At 37.5% G+C, this 18,600-nt stretch overlaps 4 protein-coding genes across 4 annotated transcripts; all 4 read left to right on the forward strand.

The window, feature by feature from the left end:
- Positions 1–56: 56 nt before the first annotated feature.
- Positions 57–2,686, forward strand: LOC109097633 (ras-related protein Rab-1A-like). The gene is made up of 6 exons (XM_042765142.1): positions 57–331; positions 728–800; positions 906–1,001; positions 1,086–1,181; positions 1,323–1,454; positions 1,993–2,686. The coding sequence occupies exons 1-6, from the start codon at positions 318–320 to the stop codon at positions 2,185–2,187; spliced, it is 606 nt and encodes a 201-aa protein (XP_042621076.1). The 5' UTR covers positions 57–317; the 3' UTR covers positions 2,188–2,686.
- An 889-nt stretch (positions 2,687–3,575) lies between these two features.
- LOC122146521 (gastrula zinc finger protein XlCGF7.1) lies at positions 3,576–5,102 on the forward strand. The gene is made up of 2 exons (XM_042765735.1): positions 3,576–3,707; positions 3,940–5,102. Exons 1-2 carry the CDS (start codon positions 3,641–3,643, stop codon positions 4,605–4,607), a joined length of 735 nt encoding a protein of 244 aa, XP_042621669.1. The 5' UTR covers positions 3,576–3,640; the 3' UTR covers positions 4,608–5,102.
- A 659-nt stretch (positions 5,103–5,761) lies between these two features.
- On the forward strand, positions 5,762–12,647 carry LOC109097966 (FERM domain-containing protein 8). Its single transcript, XM_042765144.1, has 10 exons — positions 5,762–5,928; positions 6,359–6,446; positions 6,551–6,718; positions 7,451–7,552; positions 7,638–7,696; positions 8,558–8,724; positions 9,122–9,343; positions 9,415–9,688; positions 10,019–10,241; positions 10,377–12,647. Exons 2-10 carry the CDS (start codon positions 6,359–6,361, stop codon positions 10,487–10,489), a joined length of 1,416 nt encoding a protein of 471 aa, XP_042621078.1. The 5' UTR covers positions 5,762–5,928; the 3' UTR covers positions 10,490–12,647.
- Positions 12,648–12,791: 144 nt separating this feature from the next.
- On the forward strand, positions 12,792–18,537 carry LOC109097965 (vacuolar protein sorting-associated protein 51 homolog). Its single transcript, XM_042765143.1, has 11 exons — positions 12,792–13,126; positions 13,319–13,448; positions 13,919–14,065; positions 14,257–14,476; positions 14,653–15,541; positions 16,186–16,401; positions 16,478–16,561; positions 16,659–16,793; positions 16,948–17,069; positions 17,567–17,654; positions 17,773–18,537. Exons 1-11 carry the CDS (start codon positions 12,950–12,952, stop codon positions 18,031–18,033), a joined length of 2,469 nt encoding a protein of 822 aa, XP_042621077.1. The 5' UTR covers positions 12,792–12,949; the 3' UTR covers positions 18,034–18,537.
- The last annotated feature ends 63 nt before the right edge of the window (positions 18,538–18,600 follow it).

An 18,600-nucleotide genomic window follows, 5' to 3' on the forward strand; every position in this document is an offset into this window, starting at 1 on the left:
TTACATATGCATGTATCCCACCACTAGGCGGCGAAAGCGGATCAGAATAGCGGCGCATCATCATCCGTCACTGCCGCACCTGCGCGGCTTGCAAACCCAGAGAGGACAGGAGAGGCGTGAAGTCTGATTGGGTTGATTTTACAAGGAGGTCTGGAAACCGTCCACAAAGGCTTATCAAATCTCGGAGATCCTCTTTTTATTGCTGCTATTCCAGGCTAAATACTAGCTCAGAGTTTGCGCTCAGCCGGTGAACAGTAGGCGACCCAGAGCGCATCTACCCGCAGGACAAACAATAACAATCCCTTTGCTGTCACATCATGAACCCTGAATAGTAAGTCGTGAGAACTATGAACATTTATGACCGCTTCGTAATTTCCTTTACTTTTAGTTGGCAGGTTAACCAAATTTCTTATGCAGATGATGATGAATTTATATAATAATTAAATAGCAAATAGTACGAATTGTGTTACGGTTGGTAGGCTACTTAAAGCAATTGACATGGTTGCAGTCTAGTTGCTCGGTAAATAAACGTATGATAGATATATTTGTGTATATATATTGAACTTAAATCTTAATAAAATATTATTATTAAATAATTATAAATAGAATAATATATATATATAATTATATAACATGTAATATTAGTATTATATGAGTTATAGAATATAATAAAATGAACATCTCAGGACTGTTTTAAAACTGTATTTGTTTTTGCATATTTCCACAGTGACTACTTATTCAAGCTCCTCCTGATTGGAGATTCTGGAGTTGGAAAGTCTTGCATTCTATTGCGTTTTGCAGTAAGTGTTTTTTTGTTTGTTTGTTTTTGTATGCAACAGCATCTGTTGATATGAATGATCTCTGACCGTGTGTGGTTGAAATATGATTGATTATTCTTTTTCCAGGATGACACCTACACAGAGAGTTTCATCAGCACAATAGGAGTGGATTTCAAGATTCGAACTATTGAGTTGGATGGAAAAACTATTAAACTTCAGATAGTGAGTTTGTATACTTTAGAACTCAACCTAAGTGTGTCATTTAATGTGTAACTTCAGTTCAATGAGTCACATCCATGTTTACAGTGGGACACCGCTGGGCAGGAGAGATTCCGCACGATTACATCCAGCTACTACAGAGGAGCTCATGGGATCATTGTTGTGTACGATGTTACGGATCAGGTTTGTGAGACTCCTTTTTTTTTTTTAAATCACATCTGTACTTAAAACATTTATGGCTACTGTTTAAGATAAAGGTTCGCTTCCCAAATGTAATCGAAACTGCACACATTCTTAAAAAGTTTAATGCTGGTGTCTTTTCAGGAATCCTACAACAACGTGAAACAGTGGCTGAAAGAAATCGATCGCTATGCAAGTGAGAATGTCAACAAACTACTTGTAGGAAACAAGTGTGACCTCACTACAAAGAAAGTTGTGGACTACACTACAGCTAAGGTTGGTTGATGGGGAACTAATGAGCTTCCTTTTTAAACTAGTTAAAGGAATAGTTCACACAAAATTAGCATTTGATGAAAACGTATCCCCCTGAGGCCATCCAAGATGAAGATGAGTTTGTTTCTTCATTGGAACAGATTTGGAGAAGTTTTAACATTATATCACTTGCTGTCCAGTGGATCCTCTGCAGTCAATGGGTGCCGTAAGTCCAAACAGCCACAAGTAATCCACATGACTCCAGTCCGTCCATTCATTTCGTCTGAAGTGAAACTCCATCAGGATGTTTTAACTTTTAAATCATTGCATCTGGCAAAATACTAGTCCATAATCCATAATAATGCTTCCTCCAGTGAAAAAGTTGTCTTGTCAGATAACTTGTGGATTATTGTGATGTTTTTATCAAACTCTCATTTTGACGGCACCCATTCACTGCAGAGGACCCATTGGTGAGGTAAGCTATGTCATTTCTACACCAAACACTGTACACATTAACTGAAAACACAAAGATTGGTCTTCTTTCTCCCATACATTTTTTCAGGAGTTCGCTGACTCTCTTGGCATCCCTTTCCTTGAGACGAGTGCCAAAAATGCCACGAACGTGGAGCAGGCCTTCATGACCATGGCAGAGGAGATAAAGAAGCGCATGAGACCAGGGACTTCAGGGGGTTCAGAGAAACCTGATCTTAAAATCGAAAGCACCCCGGTGCAACAGTCAGGCAGCGGGTGCTGTTAGATCACTGTCGTGTTTTCTCAGGGAGAGTGATGAGCAGGACTGGACACTGATGAGTATTGTGTAGAGGTGGCCAATGTAGAAATTAATGACAGACTGTCACCTACATGGTGCTCAATAAAGTTTGAACTCATTACTGTTGTTTAACAAAGAAACATTCATGGCTCTTCCCATATTTTTGTTGTGTTTGAAAATAAGATTAAAGCACAGGCACACACTGATTCAGGTACTTGCCTGAAAAATGAAGGTGAAAATGGTCCAGATCACTGTGTTGATAGCTGGTTAACTTTCACAATTGACCCAATCATATGGAAATTCCTAAACAATGAACTGGGATTCACACCTCGCTTAAGCGGTGCTTTTTCTTGTTCATGCTTTCAAGAAGATCAGGTGGTTGAATGGTCATTGCTGGCTTCAGCGTGGTAAAGCAGGGACTCTCCAATATTCTCATGCGGAGTTTCACTGTGGTTCTGTAAGAATAAATAATGTTGTTTTGTGTGTATTCATTTGCTTCTACTTTCATTTTTGTGTGTGTGTTTATTTTCCCATATAAAGGGAGCTTAAAAGGGTAGTTTATCTGGAAATTAAACCCATAATTGATGTGACTTCATGTTGCACTAAACCTGCAGAAAGCAAAATATTTTGAAGATGTTTTCATCTTAAATCATTGGGATCCTAAAAAACATCACTGGATCTAATTGTATAAACAGATCCTGAAATATTTTTAAAAATATCTACTTTTATGTTCCACAAAATTTGTTGAATGACAAATGATAACAAGTGAACCGTGTATTTCAGAGGCTGCGATTATTATTGTGAAAACACTGCTAGCTAGATTCTAGGATTATTTATTAAGTATGGTGTGTTAAGAAGACAATAACCATCCATGTATTTTTCATTTTGTTGCTCTTTTAAAAAGTTTAATTAAAAAAAGTAAAAAAAATTTTTTTTTAAAATATAAATACAATTTGTAGTTATTTAAAATATAATTGCAAATATATATATATATATATATTTATATATATATATATATATATATATATATATATATATATATATATATATATATAAAATATTATTTAGCACAAATGTTATCTACTCAGTCATTTAAAATTAATCGATTATTTAAAAGTAAACTTAAACTGCTGGTTTGGGTCAAAATGGTCCCTGTCTCAACACACATACACACACACATTGTTGATAATTCCTACAGCTATGTAAACATCCATTCTTATTTAAATGAATGCACTGAACTGATTGTAATATTTATGTGAAAATGGTCTAAAGAACAATTTACACAACATTTCTCGAATATCTCCAATTCACACCTTGCGATAGCGATTCAAGCCACTCCCACTTTCAATTCTCAATTCACTATTAAAAGCCATGATCAATACTACCATTCTACATCAGAACAAATCAACAGTCAACAGAGACAACAGTGCGTATTACAAGAATGGAAAGTGGGTGCAGAAGTGATCTAGAACCACGAAGAAGGAAAAATAAAGATATTGAAGAGCAAGGTTGGTGTTCATTCATGATATTCTCTAACGTCTTACATTAAGTTAGCAAAGCTTAAGTGGTCATAGAGCATAATAAAAGCAAATATGTAACATAATAAATACTACACAATGTATGGAAGTTATGTATTTGAGAATGGCAGAGATTCCAGAAAAGCCTTCCACTTTATTTTATTTAATATTTGAATTCATTTAAAGACAATTAACAAATGATGTGATCATTTTTTGATAACAGAACCAAAGTCCAGTTGCTCACAGCCTGAAAACAACAAAACTGGAGACCAAAAAATGTTCCCCTGTCCTCAGTGTGGAAAGAGCTTTACACAAAAAGGAAACCTTAGGATTCATTTTAGGATTCACTCTGGAGAGAAGCCTTTCGAATGTCATCTGTGTGACAAGAGTTTCGCAGATCCAAGAAATCTCAGAGATCACCGGCTCTCTCACTCTGGAGAAAGAGTGCATGACTGCGATCAGTGCGGCAAAAAATTTATGTTTGCTGCTCACCTGAAGAGACACCTGAGAATCCATACAAATGATAAGCCATACTTGTGCTCCATTTGCGGACAGAGTTATTCACGCATGGACCATTTCAGAGAGCACCAGATATTGCATGCCAATGTGAGAGCACATGTGTGCTCTGAGTGTGGGAGCTCCTTTAATTTAGCCAGCCACTTAAAAGACCACCAAAAACTTCACACTGGAGAGAAACCTTACAAGTGTTCACACTGCGGAAAGAGTTTCTCGCATTCAGGATCTAGGAAAAAGCATGAGAGAATTCATACAGGTTTGAAGTCATACATTTGCCGTTCATGTGGTAGAGACTTCTGTCAGTCAAGTGCACTGCTGAATCACATAAAAAAATTGCCCAAAGTTGTCACAGTGAGAAAAAAGAAAAAATTATAAGAGCAGTTTCACCAAAGTGAATAACTACAATAACTGTTGTGATGAAGTGTGGGTTCTTTTTTTTTTTTTTTTGAGTAGCAAGAACACTAGAACTCACTTGTTCAGTATGATTGACATGAACAACCCTGTTAATCTATATATCACTATTAAATAAAATACTATCTTGATCTGTTCATGTTTTGCCATTTTATTTGTTCTTCCAGAAAAAAAAAAGAAATTATTTCTGTTGAGGTAGTAGGGTAGGCCTTGAGTTTAGGATTTTAGGAGGGTGGAAATGTTTCTTTTAGCTTCCTGGAACACATATTATAGATCACTGTCCACTATGATTAGCGACTGAATTCCCTCATTACCATGGGCAGATCAGTGTGAAACTGTTGGTTCAATAAAGACTATGCTCTTTTTTTTTATGTAGTGGTATAGTGTCCTAAACAAAACCATTGTAGATTCCCTTATTCCCCTAATAGACTTAATATTTTACCCAAAACACCATAGTAAAAAAGCAAAAAACAACTTGTAATGGATTGGAATAACAATGTATTAATTAAAATTCAAAATGCAACTATGGCTATATGTAGTGACCATTCAAATAACTTAAAAAACATCTTTATTATTTAGTTTATGCAACCCAATGCAGCAGCAGCAGATGGCATTAACTCATGGCAATGATGGGAATGAATCACGTGGACCGCAGACTTGGCATTGGCGCCGCACAGAAACAATTAAAACCTAGAGAGGAGAAGAGTCTTCTAGTTTGAAGCCCATTTGATTTATGAATCAGCAGAGACCAAATGTGCCACATGATTCTGAATTCATCGGTTTAACCCTTATCGCGGAGATAAAATTGTTATTTTATTCAGTATAAGTCATATATGAATGACCGCCTCGTAATTTAGAATAGAATCTTTATACAAACGTTTTAGGTGTAAAGCATTTTTGTTTTGAATTTTTATTTGTTTTGAATTTTTTATATTTATTAAAAGCAAATACATCGATACTATAAATCATTCAAGTTCATTTATGTGTTTTTGATGATACATTTACTACATTTCCTAGTGTCAATTGCAAAAAGTGCATTTTGGGCAGTAGTGCGCCCTCTTTTGGCGAGTTCCAGTACGACGCTCCTACAGTCATGACGCTTCTTCCAGGTTGTTGCTGATTTCACCAAGTACACTGGTGGGCGCTGTTTTAAGAACATTATCCAGCTGCGCTGCTGCTGCCGTCATACGCTCAGCTTTTTATGTAACTTAATCCCACCAAATATTGATGCGTTCAGTCTATTTTGATCGAGAAAGAAGCTTCTGAAACGAAGGACAGTGTCTCGGTATGTTGCTGTAGTTTGATGTCCAGTCAGTTACTGGAGTAGCTAAGTTAGCTAACGTTAGCCAGTCAAAACAGGGACGTCAGCTGTATTTCCTTTTCTCTTTTGATTCACTACTTTTTTGATCATATTACCGTATTTTAATAAAGTATATTAAACCAGCTGATGTTTAGGGTACAAATAGCGAAAGCAAACTGTAAATCATATAATACTTAAGGAACTTAAAAGTTGCTGCGTTAGCCTTCGGTATTTATTTAAACTTGTTTATGCGTATGACGGATAATTTTGCTTTGAAAACTACTATCCAAATGATGAGGTTTTCATCTGTTTATACTTAGTTTGTACAGAATATACCACTAACAATTAGCAGAAGTCTCTTAAATAAAAATGCGTTGTGTTTCCTACTCAGTACTTGTGTTTGTTTCTGGATTAGATGGAGGGAGATGATGGCGACTTCCCCCCTGATCCATCAGAGCCCTCTCATTCCCAGCGAGGAAGTGTGGCTTCCTCGGTCACCAGAGGTCGGTTCTCTGTTCCTCTCTGGATCTGATGTCACTGGACTGGAGGTCGTGATCTGATCACTGTTGACCTCACATGATCATTTGTCCCTCTTGTGTTTCTCCAGCTCAGGATCTGTTGGTGTACTTGGCGAGCGACAGTGCAGTGCACTTGACTTTGGAGGGTCTCGGCTGTATGAATGCGCAGGAGCTCGGCCGCAATGTCCGAGAAGCCCTCAACATTCCCAACTCTGCCGTAGATGTGTTCGCTTTCTGGTTCTGCTCTCCTTTGCTTGGTAATGATCGTTATTTTGTGCTCAGATGTCAGACTGATACAGAATTTAATATTAGGATATGAAGAAGGGCAAGCACAATGATGGCATTTACAATCTCTGTGGCTGATTTGCAAGTGAAGTGTTGGGAGGGTACATCAGGAAGTCCTCAGGGCGTGAATGCCACCCGCTGGCATTTGTGGATTATTTGATGTCTTTATAAACAAGGGCAGCTTTTTACTTATTAAAGTCTGGAATGCATTACATGACTGTTATTATCGGTACAGAGTACAGATTTTAAAACACTAGGCATCATATACTTGCCAAATCTGTAATAGCTACGAAGAAAAACTGTGCATCACATACTTAACAACTGAGGATCACACGCTACCAGATTTCAAATAGTTCCAAACACAACAAACTCGCACAGAAACATGCAGCTAATTTCTATGAGGCGCATGACAAATGAAAGCAATATACTTTAAAAAAAAAAAAAAAAAAACTGTGTAATCTGTCAACTCTTACTGCCCAAAATCTGCAGACTTGTACTGACATCCGACTACTACTGCCAGCTCATCCTGACTGAAAATCAGGGCAATATAATTGGTCAAGAGTTGTGTGTTCTGTTCCAACCTTAGTTAGACATACAGTCTTATTGATTAATAGAAAAAAATCCACTCTAGCGTTTTTTTTTTTTTATGGAGTCCTTATTGTTTCCCACCTTTAGCCTCATTTTGTTGTGATGTGTTTGAACAGACCTGCAGTTGAAGCCGAAACATTTGCCCTACAAGCTGTGTCGTCAGTGGCAGGACCTGCTGTACCGCTTTACTGAGGCCCCCGCAGAAGACATTTCTCAAGGTATGCTTGTGTGTTTAATTTTCATACGTTTTGCTTCACTTGAAAGTTTAGGTGATTATCAATAACAAATTTCTGTATTTTTCAGATGAGCCGTGTCTTCTGTTCAAAAGAAATGTTTTTTATTCCAGGTCAAAAGAACTTCAGGTATTGAAAATTCTCTTATTTACTCACCGTCATGTATTTCCAAACTTATGTATGACTTTATTTCTTTTCGGAGGTCAGTGGGGTCCAACACAATCAACTGCACAACAAAAAAAGATATTTTAAAGAATAAATAATTTTCCATTGTCCTAAGTCCACATAATTAAAGTTAATATCATCAAATGCACACACTAACATTATATGGACACTGAATTTTTTTTATTTTTTTTACACAGAAGAAAGTAAGTCACACATGTTTGGAACAACATGAGTTTGGGTATATGATGTCACATTTAGGTGAACTATTCCTTCAAGCCCAGTGCACACTTTGCGTTTTTCTTGGTCTACTAAGAGGTTTGCTTGTCAGATTATGCAATATGACCCCAGAGAGATCATGCATAAAAGCCAAGGCACATGTACAATGTCAAATGCCTTGTATGTCAGACTGTGCAACACTATACTGTACATCTTATCAAAGACTTTGGACTTGATTGCATGAGTATTTGTGTCTGGAGTTATGAGGCTGGCCAGTGGACTGCTTATTCTGAGTGATCATAACATAAACGTCCCAAAGAGATTTATGTTACATATCAATCATATAGACAAGCACAATCTTTTACAATTCCAGACGTTTACCTCAGACGTACAGTGTGCACCAGGCTTCACCATAAACTGCCATTACCCTATAAGACTGTGGTTTTCAAGATTTTTTACAACAAAAATTGAATTAACTAAAAAATAAATAAAAAAAATTTAAAATAAATTGAATTAATGATATATTAAATTAATTAATTTTAAAATTGATTTTGTGATTCATGATGTGAATTTGTTATGTTGTGTAACATTTTTATTTTGTAATATCAGATTGAAGATGAAGGAGTGTTGAGGCTACTTTATGATGAGGCCAAGATGAATATTTTAGAGGGTCGTTACCCCTGTGACCCTGAACACTGGCTGAAACTGGGAGCTTTGTCCTGTGCCATTGAGCTGGGGACTGGGCTTGATGACCACGCTCTAACAGCGGCAGTCAGGTGACCTTCTCTGCTCCTACATCACTGATCAAATGGTTAATGTAAAGATGAGGTTTCACATGTTTCTTTTATTATTTTCAATGTTTAGTTACACTTCATTTTGAGGTATTGACACAAATAAGTTCCGAGTAATGTAGAATTAGGGTTTGATTTAGGATTATCTGCTTTAATTATGCGTAATTTACTGCATTTGCATTTATGCATTTACTAGATGCTTTTATTCAAAGCAACTTATAATAGAGGAAAAAAACATTAAAATTGTAATTGTTAGCTTTTCATCAACCTCCTAGTTTGGAAATCCTGTCCTAGAATTAATTAGTTGACTTTTACAATATAATTTGTTATTGGCTAATTTGCTGTAAATTAATTTCTGTTTCTACCTGTAATATTATTCCAGAGAGAAGAAGCTGTCCTCATTCCTACCGGCCCACGCTGCATTAGGAGGAGGAGGTTTTCTGTCCACACTGAGGGGGAGAGGAGGGAGGAATGCAGAGATGGAGCAAAATCTTGTAAAGGAGTATCGTTCCGTCTGCTCCTCTGCTGCCACTGGCTCCAATCAGGAGCCCATCGCTCTGCTGCACCAGTACCTCGGGAGCTGCCACACTCTGCCTTACTATGGGTACGATCACTGCAAGTGGAAAGTTGTTCGAATATGAAGTATCTGGGCCTTACATGTGTGTATTTTTGCAGATGTGCTTTCTTCATGGGTGAGATAGACAAGCCAGCACAGGGCCTCCTTCACAGAGGTGGCCGTAAGGCTGTGAGTGTGGGCATCAGTCTGGAAGGAGTATATGTTATGGATGTGAAAGAGAAACATGTCCTTCTGGGTCTTAAGTTCAGTGAGCTTTCCTGGGATCACAGCTACCCAGAGACAGAGGGAGACTCGCATATCCTCTGGCTGGAGTTTGATGGGGAAGAGGCTGGCGTGCCTGTCAATAAATTATTAAAGATTTATTCAAAACAGGTGAGCACACGACGACTTATGTTGTTATGTTTGACAGTGGAAGCAAGAATATATTTAAAATGTATTATAGTAATTAAATATTCAAATGCAATAAAATGATCAATATTAATATTATCAAGTTAATTATTTTTCATAAATGTATTTAATCAAACAAATTAATATTTTCATATAAGGATACATTAAATTGGTCAAAAGAGACCTAAACTTTAGAACGGTTTTATGTATGAATAATGCATGTATAAATTTTCATGATATACTTATGTATTACATATTTACTTATGTATACTTATATTACATATGCATAACAGTACACTTTGTTTTGTCCTCTAGGCCGAGCTAATGAGTGGTCTTATTGAGTTTTGCGTGGAGTTACGTTCTGTCGGAGAGTCAGCTGCCACAGGTACTGATGGTGAGGTCACACCTTCTCAAGAACCTACAGGTCAGGAAACCAATGAGAAAACCCGAGAGCGACGACAGGGGAAACTGCGCAGACAGAGCAGCGTGGTCTGTAGCCGAGTCCATTCACTCAACACCATCAGCTATGTTGATGACGGTAAGAGACTAAAATTGCATTGGTGCGATGGATGCACTTGGTGTTCAGTTGTTCTGCCCATTAACTTTTATTATGTACAATAGAGAAATATTAAACTGGAACAAAGCTAATTTGAATTTACCTGCATTGTTTCAGGCAAAGAGATTAAACGTCTGAAGCCCAAAAGAGCTGCTTCTTTCTTCACGCGACAGGCGCAGCCTCCCACTTACTCGGCTGTTCAGGTGACTGAAAGTTTGGAGCAAGGGTGACCCCCGGCTTCAACGCTGCCCTCTTCTGCCTGGTGACCAAAACTACATCTGTCTATTTAGATCCTCAGAGAGACAGTGCAAAACCCTCTGAATGGACAGATCGGACCAAGATCACAGACTGAAGAGCTAAGCCAGTATTTATAGATAATTTGTGTATTATGTCACAGGTTAAAGCTTTCTATTTTGGCCGTTAAATTAATGTGAAATTTGCTTCAATAATGCTGTTCTGTTTAACTAACTTAAAGATATTTTGGTGCAAGTGCAGGACTATGAGACACGATCTGAAAGCTCTGTTTAGGTCACTTTTCTGAATGTAGATTCTACTATGCAACCATCAAACCAAACTACATCCCAGTGGCTGTAAATCAAGAGCACAGTAGTCCAGCACTGTAATCAATGCCACTAATACTCCTAAAACTAGACCTGCTGCACCAAAGCAAACAGTCAATGCCTCTAGTATAGGACGACTGCTCCTATACACAAAACCAGGGCTGCAGTCTGTAGAAAAGCATTGCAAAGAAAGCATAGACTGAGATTATGACATTCTACTTGTGTACTGAATGAGTGCATTGTTTTTTTGCCATCTGTTTACTACAGGGCTTGTTTGCATATAGAGACTTCTGCTTTGTAACAAGATGGTTGTTCAAATTAATTTTTTTGTGTGTGTGTTCAGTTGTGACCAAACATAAATCATGACTCTACACGTTGAGTGCTGTTCGTTATAGTAGTGGTCCCACTACCTTATTGCTCTGGAGAATCATGTCTTTCTGATGGTGTGCATGTAATGCACTGCTGAAAACAATCCAGGTCACATGTGAGCATAATCTGCATTTGTAAAGCAGAGAGAACTTTAATACAAAATTGTGTAGGTGCTTGGTAATCAGTCGGTGATGATGTGTCTGCTATTTGTATTTCGATCTAGTGATGCTTTTACAACGTGTGAAACCCTAAGCATTGTACTGCATTTCCAGCCTTTTAGAGCTTGAATGTACCTAACTATATGAAATGCATATGATTTATTGCAAAAGTTGTAGCAGCACAGGGCTCTACATTAATGTTTGTCCAGGACAGTTACAAAAACATGTCAAAGGAAGTTGTTCAATCTGGTAACAATCTAATTGTCATGCTAATTGTCAGCTGTCATTGTTTATTTGATCATAACCTCTGATGCTTAATGTCCAGTTATTCACCCTGTGGCATCTTTACAAACAATTTGAGACTTTTACTGATTGTCTGAATTGTGAAGAATTACTAAATGAATGAATTTCTGTTTTTTAGCAAGTGATTTAATTGTTCTTAAACATTCAAGTACCTGTCAAATCTTAACGTCAAGCCCTACATTAACAGGTATTTAGTTACCAAACATGATTCTTTATTTATCAATGCATGACATCTGTTGTCTTAAATTGATTTTGTGGTGTGTGTTTCTGTGAACGTTTCTATACCTACTTACTCAATCACATTTAAAAGTGAAAAATGAAAACTTAGATTTTTTTTGCATCACAAGCTGATCTGTACACCCACTGCATTTCTGTGTTTATGCAAAACTCTCGTCATCAAGATGTTAATCCTAAAATGCTTGTTTCCAGATTTTCTGTACCGTTGTTCCATATTATATTTTCAATTTTAAAGCTAATCCAATATTTATATTTCAATCTGAACATCTGTCAACCACGTATGTACCTACTAACTGTGCTGTAGATAGTCACATCTGTTATAGAAATATTGAATCTGTCAATACTAATTTAAAGTGCCTTTTTTACATTCACATTAAATCTGTTGCTATAGTTTTGCTGTCATATGTCCCTTGAAATTATATCTACACTGTCTTTTGTTGTTTGTGAGGTTTTATACACAAATTTCACTACCAAAATTTTGTGACTGTAAAATTAACTGAAACCATTTATATGCATTTTTATTCCCGCTTTGTACTAACTTCTGTCATACCAATCAGTAAATACTTTTCTGTATAATGGATTTTTTTTATTGGTGTTTTATTTAAACGAACTATGCTTGCAATAACGTCTTTGATGTGTTTAACAAAATTACATCATGAGGAGAAAAAGAAGGAATGAAATAAATGTAACAAACTAAATATTGTGTATATTTTCATGCGTGGAAATAGTAAAAAGCATTAAATTGTTTTGATTTTTAAGCATTTAGCGTTTATTTTATTGTCTTCTCTCCACAATAGCTATTTTGTCCAAGTTAAATTATTTACATGTTTGTGGTTATTATATAAAATAGTATTTTTCCATTAAATACGTCGTACAGTATAATTCGGAGCCGGCTCTTATTTTGAAATATTGTCTACAGTAGCGCCATTGTGGATCAAAGCAGCAGCACCATCAACAAACAACAATAGCTCTTGCGACAGAAGTTTTGTTGACATCTGTCATTCATTCATGAAATAAAGTCCTTCTCGCTCTGACATTAGGCTATAGTTGAACTGTAGTGGAAATGAGTTCAGCTACAACCCCACCGGATTCGGACCCGAACGGGCGGCGACGGATTCACAGTATGCTGAAGCTCTACTACGGCCTGAACGAGGAAGGAAAAGCCGCAGATCAAGCCGAATCTCTGGATCCGTGTGATATCAACGGACCGCATTTCGACCCAGAGGTTTATTTAAATAAGGTAGTGTGATGAATAATGTGTTCACATCTGTTAGCAGTGTGACAAAGAGTATGCTGTCACTTTGTGACGTTATTCTGCATTTTATTCCACATATAAATTATCCTCCAGAAATACCTGTATGTGACTGTGTTTTATGTTAGAATGCTAAAATGTACTTCGGCTTGTCTTTGAAATGCCTCGTTTGTGTTTCAGTTGAGGAAAGAGTGTTCTCTGGGTGAGCTGATGGATCATGAGAGCTGCATGGTGAAACAGATCAGGTCTCTGGACAGTGACATGCAAACCCTGGTTTATGAAAACTACAATAAGTTCATCTCAGCCACAGGTTAGTGAATAGATTTTACTATTGAAGTCATCATGAACTCATAAATGGCTCTTCTTATTTTTGTGTCCTAATAAACTAAGATGGCGATATTAAAAGATGGCGATATCAAATTCAGTATACACCTATAAGCAAGCAGATGAGCCACGAATATGAATGCAGTGTGCTAAATCATTAATAGGCTTTTTATAATGGTTTTCTGTCACTCACATGAAATTGCAGCAGTTAGCAAACACACAACGATTCAACAATCAAATCAATTCCCACTGGGCAAAATCAGGTCCAGCCTTATGTTTTTTTTTTTGTTCGAGAAGCCATCTCAATCTGATATACTTTACACAAGGCAAGAAAATATCACCGTAATTCATGTCATACTGACTTTTGTTTTGTTTAGACATTAATCACAGCTTTACATCATGCTGGTTTCATAACCCTTCCCTGGTTATATTCAAAGTGTATTTGTCTCTGCACAGACACAATCAGAAAAATGAAGAATGATTTCAAGAAGATGGAAGATGAAATGGACTGTTTGTCTGCGAACATGGCCTCCATCACAGAGTTCAGTGCACGCATTAGTGGGACGTTGCAGGACCAGCATGCACAGATCACTAAGCTATCAGGTATGAATATTAATGTGATATAAATGGATCACAGTAATAATAAAGGACTAATTCATCTCACAGGCTTGTTTTGGTAGTATAACAACCATTATGACTTCAAACCACATTTGGTATTTTCAAATACATCTGATTTTAAGTTTAAATCGATTTCTGCCTCTACATAAGCCATGAATCTTTCATCTTCTGTGCAGGTGTTCACACACTCCTCCGTAAGCTTCAGTTCCTGTTTGAGCTGCCAGCAAGGCTCAATAAGTGTCTGGAGCTGCAGGCCTATGCCCAGGCAGTGAGCTCCCACCGGAGGGCACGCTGTGTACTGCAGCAGTATAGTCATATGCCCTCTTTCAGGGGCATCCAAGATGACTGCCATGTCATTATGGAGCAGCTCGCTCAACAGCTGCGGCAGAAATTCAGGTCTGTGCTTTCTCGGATGTCATGGCATATTTCTATTAGTTTAAAAAAGCATCTAAACATTTGATTTTATATTTGGTTTAACTGCTAATTAAATCATTGATATGAGTCAAATATATTCAAAATGCCCCCCATAAAATCAAATCTCACGTTCTTTATTAATTCATATTTGCTTGCAGGGATGGAGGTTCAAGTGCTAAAGACCTTTCTGAATGTGTTGAGCTTCTTCTGCAGTTAGACGAGCCAGCGGAGGAGCTCTGTGACAAATTCCTCAGCCACGCCCAGTCTAGGTTGGAGGCGGATCTCCAGGGACTGGAGGCGGAGCTTAAAGACTCTGCCGTTACTGATACCGGCGGAGGCTCGGTCCAAAAAACAAGTCCTGGATCAAATCCTGTATCTCCTAGTTCCTCTGTGATCAATCCGTTCCTCTCTCCTACTGCCGGAACAGACATCCTTGAGTTCATAGATCGCGGGTGTAACGAGTTTGTCAGCAGTCTCTGTTTAGTCATTGCCTCTTATCAAGAATTGTTCATCAACCGTCCACAGGAAGGCGAGTTAGCTTCAAAGAACATCCCAGAGATGGCTAATGGCAAGCTACATGTGTTTGTGGACACCCTGGCTGCTAGATACTTCTCTCTAGTGGAGAGGAGGATACAGGAAGAGAAGGGAGTGAGTGATAACTCTCTGTTAGTGAGAGCCCTGGATCGCTTCCATCGCAGATTACAGGCCATATCCAAACTACTTCCGGGGTCGGCAGTGCCTAGCCACGGAACTGAGATTGTGGTGCAGGCAGCAAGAGAGAGAATCAAACAGTACCTGTCCGCCTTACAAACCTTCTACCATGACAGCCTTACTGATGTAAGACAGGCTTTGGCTGCGCCTCGTCTAGCAGTGGGAGGGGCCAGTGCATCAGGAGGCGGAGCTTCAAGTAAAGATGCCACACCTAGTCTGCCAGAACTGCTGGCGTCCTTATCAAACTTTATTCTGAATCAGTTAAAGTCTGTATTAGCGTCAGTGCATCTCTTCACAGCAAAGGACATCACATTCTCCAACAAGCCTTATTTCAAGGTATAGAATAAAGTGTACAAATGTAAGTTTTATATGTAAGTACCAAGTATAGGACCTTTTAGTTACAGTAACCCTGGTATTCCTCACTTAGGGGTCACACTTCTGATCCTCAACAGTTAAAACAGACCAAAGACAATAATTGTAACATTTTTTTATTAATGAAATGAATGTATTATATTTTGTTTCAATAATATTTTTTTTTAATATTTAGTATTTTTGTATTAAGGGGTATTTCATGATACTAGAGAATTTTCGTCTATAAATTATTCACCATTTTTTGAATTAAACAAATGTAATTTAATTTAAAATGATTTTTAAATTAGAAGAACATTTTCAATTAATACAGTGTTTGAGTTAAAAATGGAGCAAAGGCATGAACCACCAAAAATTGCTCTGTACTTTCATATTTTCTGTATTGCCCTGTTCATTTACTATGGTGAGGTTATCTTTTTTTGGTACCATGTGTCCTTGTTTTTTTTTGTGTGTGTGTTCACAAACATTACCAAGTTTTATACCATTGTATTGAAATGGGGAAAAAAACAATTTAAAATTCAAAACAGAACATTTTTCAATCTAAAATGACCAAATATGTTCCCACGTTTTGTCGTTTTTTTTTCTAATACCGGTCTCGTATTTTTTTTCAGGGTGAGTTTTGCAGTCAAGGTGTGCGTGAGGGCCTGGTGGTGAGCTTTATTAAGTTCATTTGCCAGTCGTCTCGTCAGTACTGTGAGAGCGCGGGTGACAGAGGAGGATCCACCCCTCCTGCTCTGCTTCTGTTGCTCTCTCGTCTCTGTCTGGACTATGAGACCTCCACCATCTCCTACATCCTCACACTCACAGATGAACAGTTTCTTGTACAGGTATTCCATATCCATTATATTTGTTAAAAACAAACTCTAAATACATTATTCATACTGACCTTTCCTCTCTAAACAGCACCACACTCCAGTCACTCCAGTTACAGCCCTTTGTGCAGAGGCCAGAGAAGCGGCTCAGAAATTACTGAACCACTATGTGAAGGTAACTATGAGAAAAGATTCAGCTCTTCAGAGTCTTGTATTCTGGGATAAGATTGCTGTTGGACAACATTTGTTAAGCAGGTTTTGTTTGGCTCCAGGTTCAGGGATTAATCATCAGTCAGATGTTGAGGAAGAGCGTGGAAACAAGAGACTGGGTGAACACCATTGAACCTAGAAATGTCCGGGCTGTAATGAAGAGGGTGGTGGAAGATACCACCTCTATTGATGTACAGGTGATGCAGCAACATTTGTTCATATTTCATATACAAAAAAGATTCAAGATATGTAACAGACCATTTGAATCCATGCAAAAAAAAAGATTCATATCAATTCTTAACCATTGTATAAGGCAGTTGTAATGTTTTTGCCTCCGTATGCGTTAACTAGGTGGGACTGCTTTATGAGGAAGGAGTAAGGAAAGCCCACAGCAGTGACTCCAGCAAACGCACCTTCTCTGTGTACAGCAGCTCAAGACAGCAGATCCGCTACGCACCAAGCTACACTCCGAGGTGCACAATCACTTCACAAATTTGAAATGAGAATTTCTTATAATGTGCATTGGAAAATGTGAGCTGCGCCAACCATTTCCCCCAAATTTGTAATGAGAATCGTTTATAAATCTGTTATTAACAAAAGACAAGTTTTAGGGCCTCCCTGCATTTTTCAGTCTAAATATGACATATAAAATACAGTTTTACTGTTAAAAACATTTAATTAATAATGAATATACTTATTATATGAATATATTATTATTATTATTATTATTATTATTAAATATTTTAACAGTTTATTGTTGCAATAATCATATATTTATTGATTTCATAATACACAAATAATATTTTGATTATTATTTGTTGTTATCATTATTATAAATATACTATTATATAGCATGTTTTCCTTCTTGTTTTCTTTAGCTGATCACATTCCTGAGTTCTGTAAAGGTATAATGGAATATACACAGCCACACAGAGGATTCTGTTTATAATTGTTTATGTTTTTGTTCCAGTGCTCCAATGGACACGAACTTGCTCAGTAACATTCACAAGCTGTTTTCTGAGAGGATCGATATCTTTAGCCCAGTGGAGTTCAACAAGGTAGAAAGCAAAACGCTGTTAGCTAACTGTTGTTACTATCATTTAACTAACTGACCGATGCAGATTTTATTATTTATGTTTTTTCAGACTGTATGACCAGTTTTCTATCTTGTCCTAGGTCTCGGTGCTAACTGGCATCATTAAGATAAGTCTGAAGACATTCCTGGAATGTGTTCGTCTCCGTACGTTTGGCAGATATGGACTGCAGCAAATCCAGGTGGACTGCCACTATTTGCAGATGTACCTGTGGCGGTTTGTGTCTGATGAGAACCTAGTGCACTTTCTTTTGGATGAGATTGTGTGTAGTGCTGCCCATCGTTGCCTGGACCCATCTCCAATGGAGCAAAGTGTCATTGAGGTCATCTGTGAAAGGGGTTAGCGTGGGTGTTTTTACTTGAATAGGCAAACAAGTTTGCACATAACTGAAACTGAACTCAGCTGGTGGACAATACTAATGCTTATATTTGCAGTTATATTTCATATAACTGATGGAGTATCCATTTCAGTGAAGTTAAATTAATATAAAGCCAGTGACCTCAGACTGAACCCTGTTAAAGCTGGACTGAGATCACACTTCTTTTTTTTTTTAAACCTTCATTTGATTAAAGGCTAGGATTGTGTTGACGTTGGGTGCTAAAAGCTGAAATATTGTTGTCTCGTGTCAAAGTCCTAAAATGAACACTACATACTATGAACGTAAACGATAACCCGTTTATTTAACAACTCTAATCACTGTATATTAAAAGTATGATGATCTGTCTATAAAAACAAATCAGCATGTTTGAAAATTGTCTTTTTTTGGTTTTCTGTATTCATTGACTGTGAAGGCTGTTCAATCTGCATAACTGGATAGTATATATTTAATAAACGTAAAGTACAAAAATGCGTCCAAGTTTCTTGGGAGGAAAAAACGCAACCTTACATCTGTAGTTATTGAATGCACTGT

The sequence above is a fragment of the Cyprinus carpio genome, chromosome A10, assembly GCF_018340385.1.
Source record: "Cyprinus carpio isolate SPL01 chromosome A10, ASM1834038v1, whole genome shotgun sequence".
Taxonomy (NCBI): domain Eukaryota; kingdom Metazoa; phylum Chordata; class Actinopteri; order Cypriniformes; family Cyprinidae; genus Cyprinus; species Cyprinus carpio.

Excerpts from the sequence above, each read along its gene's own strand:
- LOC109097633 (XM_042765142.1), top strand. Across the intron at positions 801-905 it reads GCATTCTATTGCGTTTTGCA|GATGACACCTACACAGAGAG; the intron begins GTAAGTGTTTTT and ends TTCTTTTTCCAG. Across the intron at positions 1,182-1,322 it reads TGTACGATGTTACGGATCAG|GAATCCTACAACAACGTGAA; the intron begins GTTTGTGAGACT and ends GTGTCTTTTCAG.
- LOC109097966 (XM_042765144.1), top strand. The coding sequence starts at position 6,359 with ATGGAGGGAGATGATGGCGACTTCCCCCCTGATCCATCAGAGCCCTCT. Across the intron at positions 6,719-7,450 it reads GTTCTGCTCTCCTTTGCTTG|ACCTGCAGTTGAAGCCGAAA; the intron begins GTAATGATCGTT and ends GTGTTTGAACAG. Across the intron at positions 8,725-9,121 it reads GCTCTAACAGCGGCAGTCAG|AGAGAAGAAGCTGTCCTCAT; the intron begins GTGACCTTCTCT and ends ATATTATTCCAG.
- LOC109097965 (XM_042765143.1), top strand. The coding sequence starts at position 12,950 with ATGAGTTCAGCTACAACCCCACCGGATTCGGACCCGAACGGGCGGCGA. Across the intron at positions 14,066-14,256 it reads ACAGATCACTAAGCTATCAG|GTGTTCACACACTCCTCCGT; the intron begins GTATGAATATTA and ends TCTTCTGTGCAG. Across the intron at positions 16,562-16,658 it reads TACTGAACCACTATGTGAAG|GTTCAGGGATTAATCATCAG; the intron begins GTAACTATGAGA and ends GTTTGGCTCCAG.
- LOC122146521 (XM_042765735.1), top strand. The coding sequence starts at position 3,641 with ATGGAAAGTGGGTGCAGAAGTGATCTAGAACCACGAAGAAGGAAAAAT. Across the intron at positions 3,708-3,939 it reads TAAAGATATTGAAGAGCAAG|AACCAAAGTCCAGTTGCTCA; the intron begins GTTGGTGTTCAT and ends TTTTGATAACAG.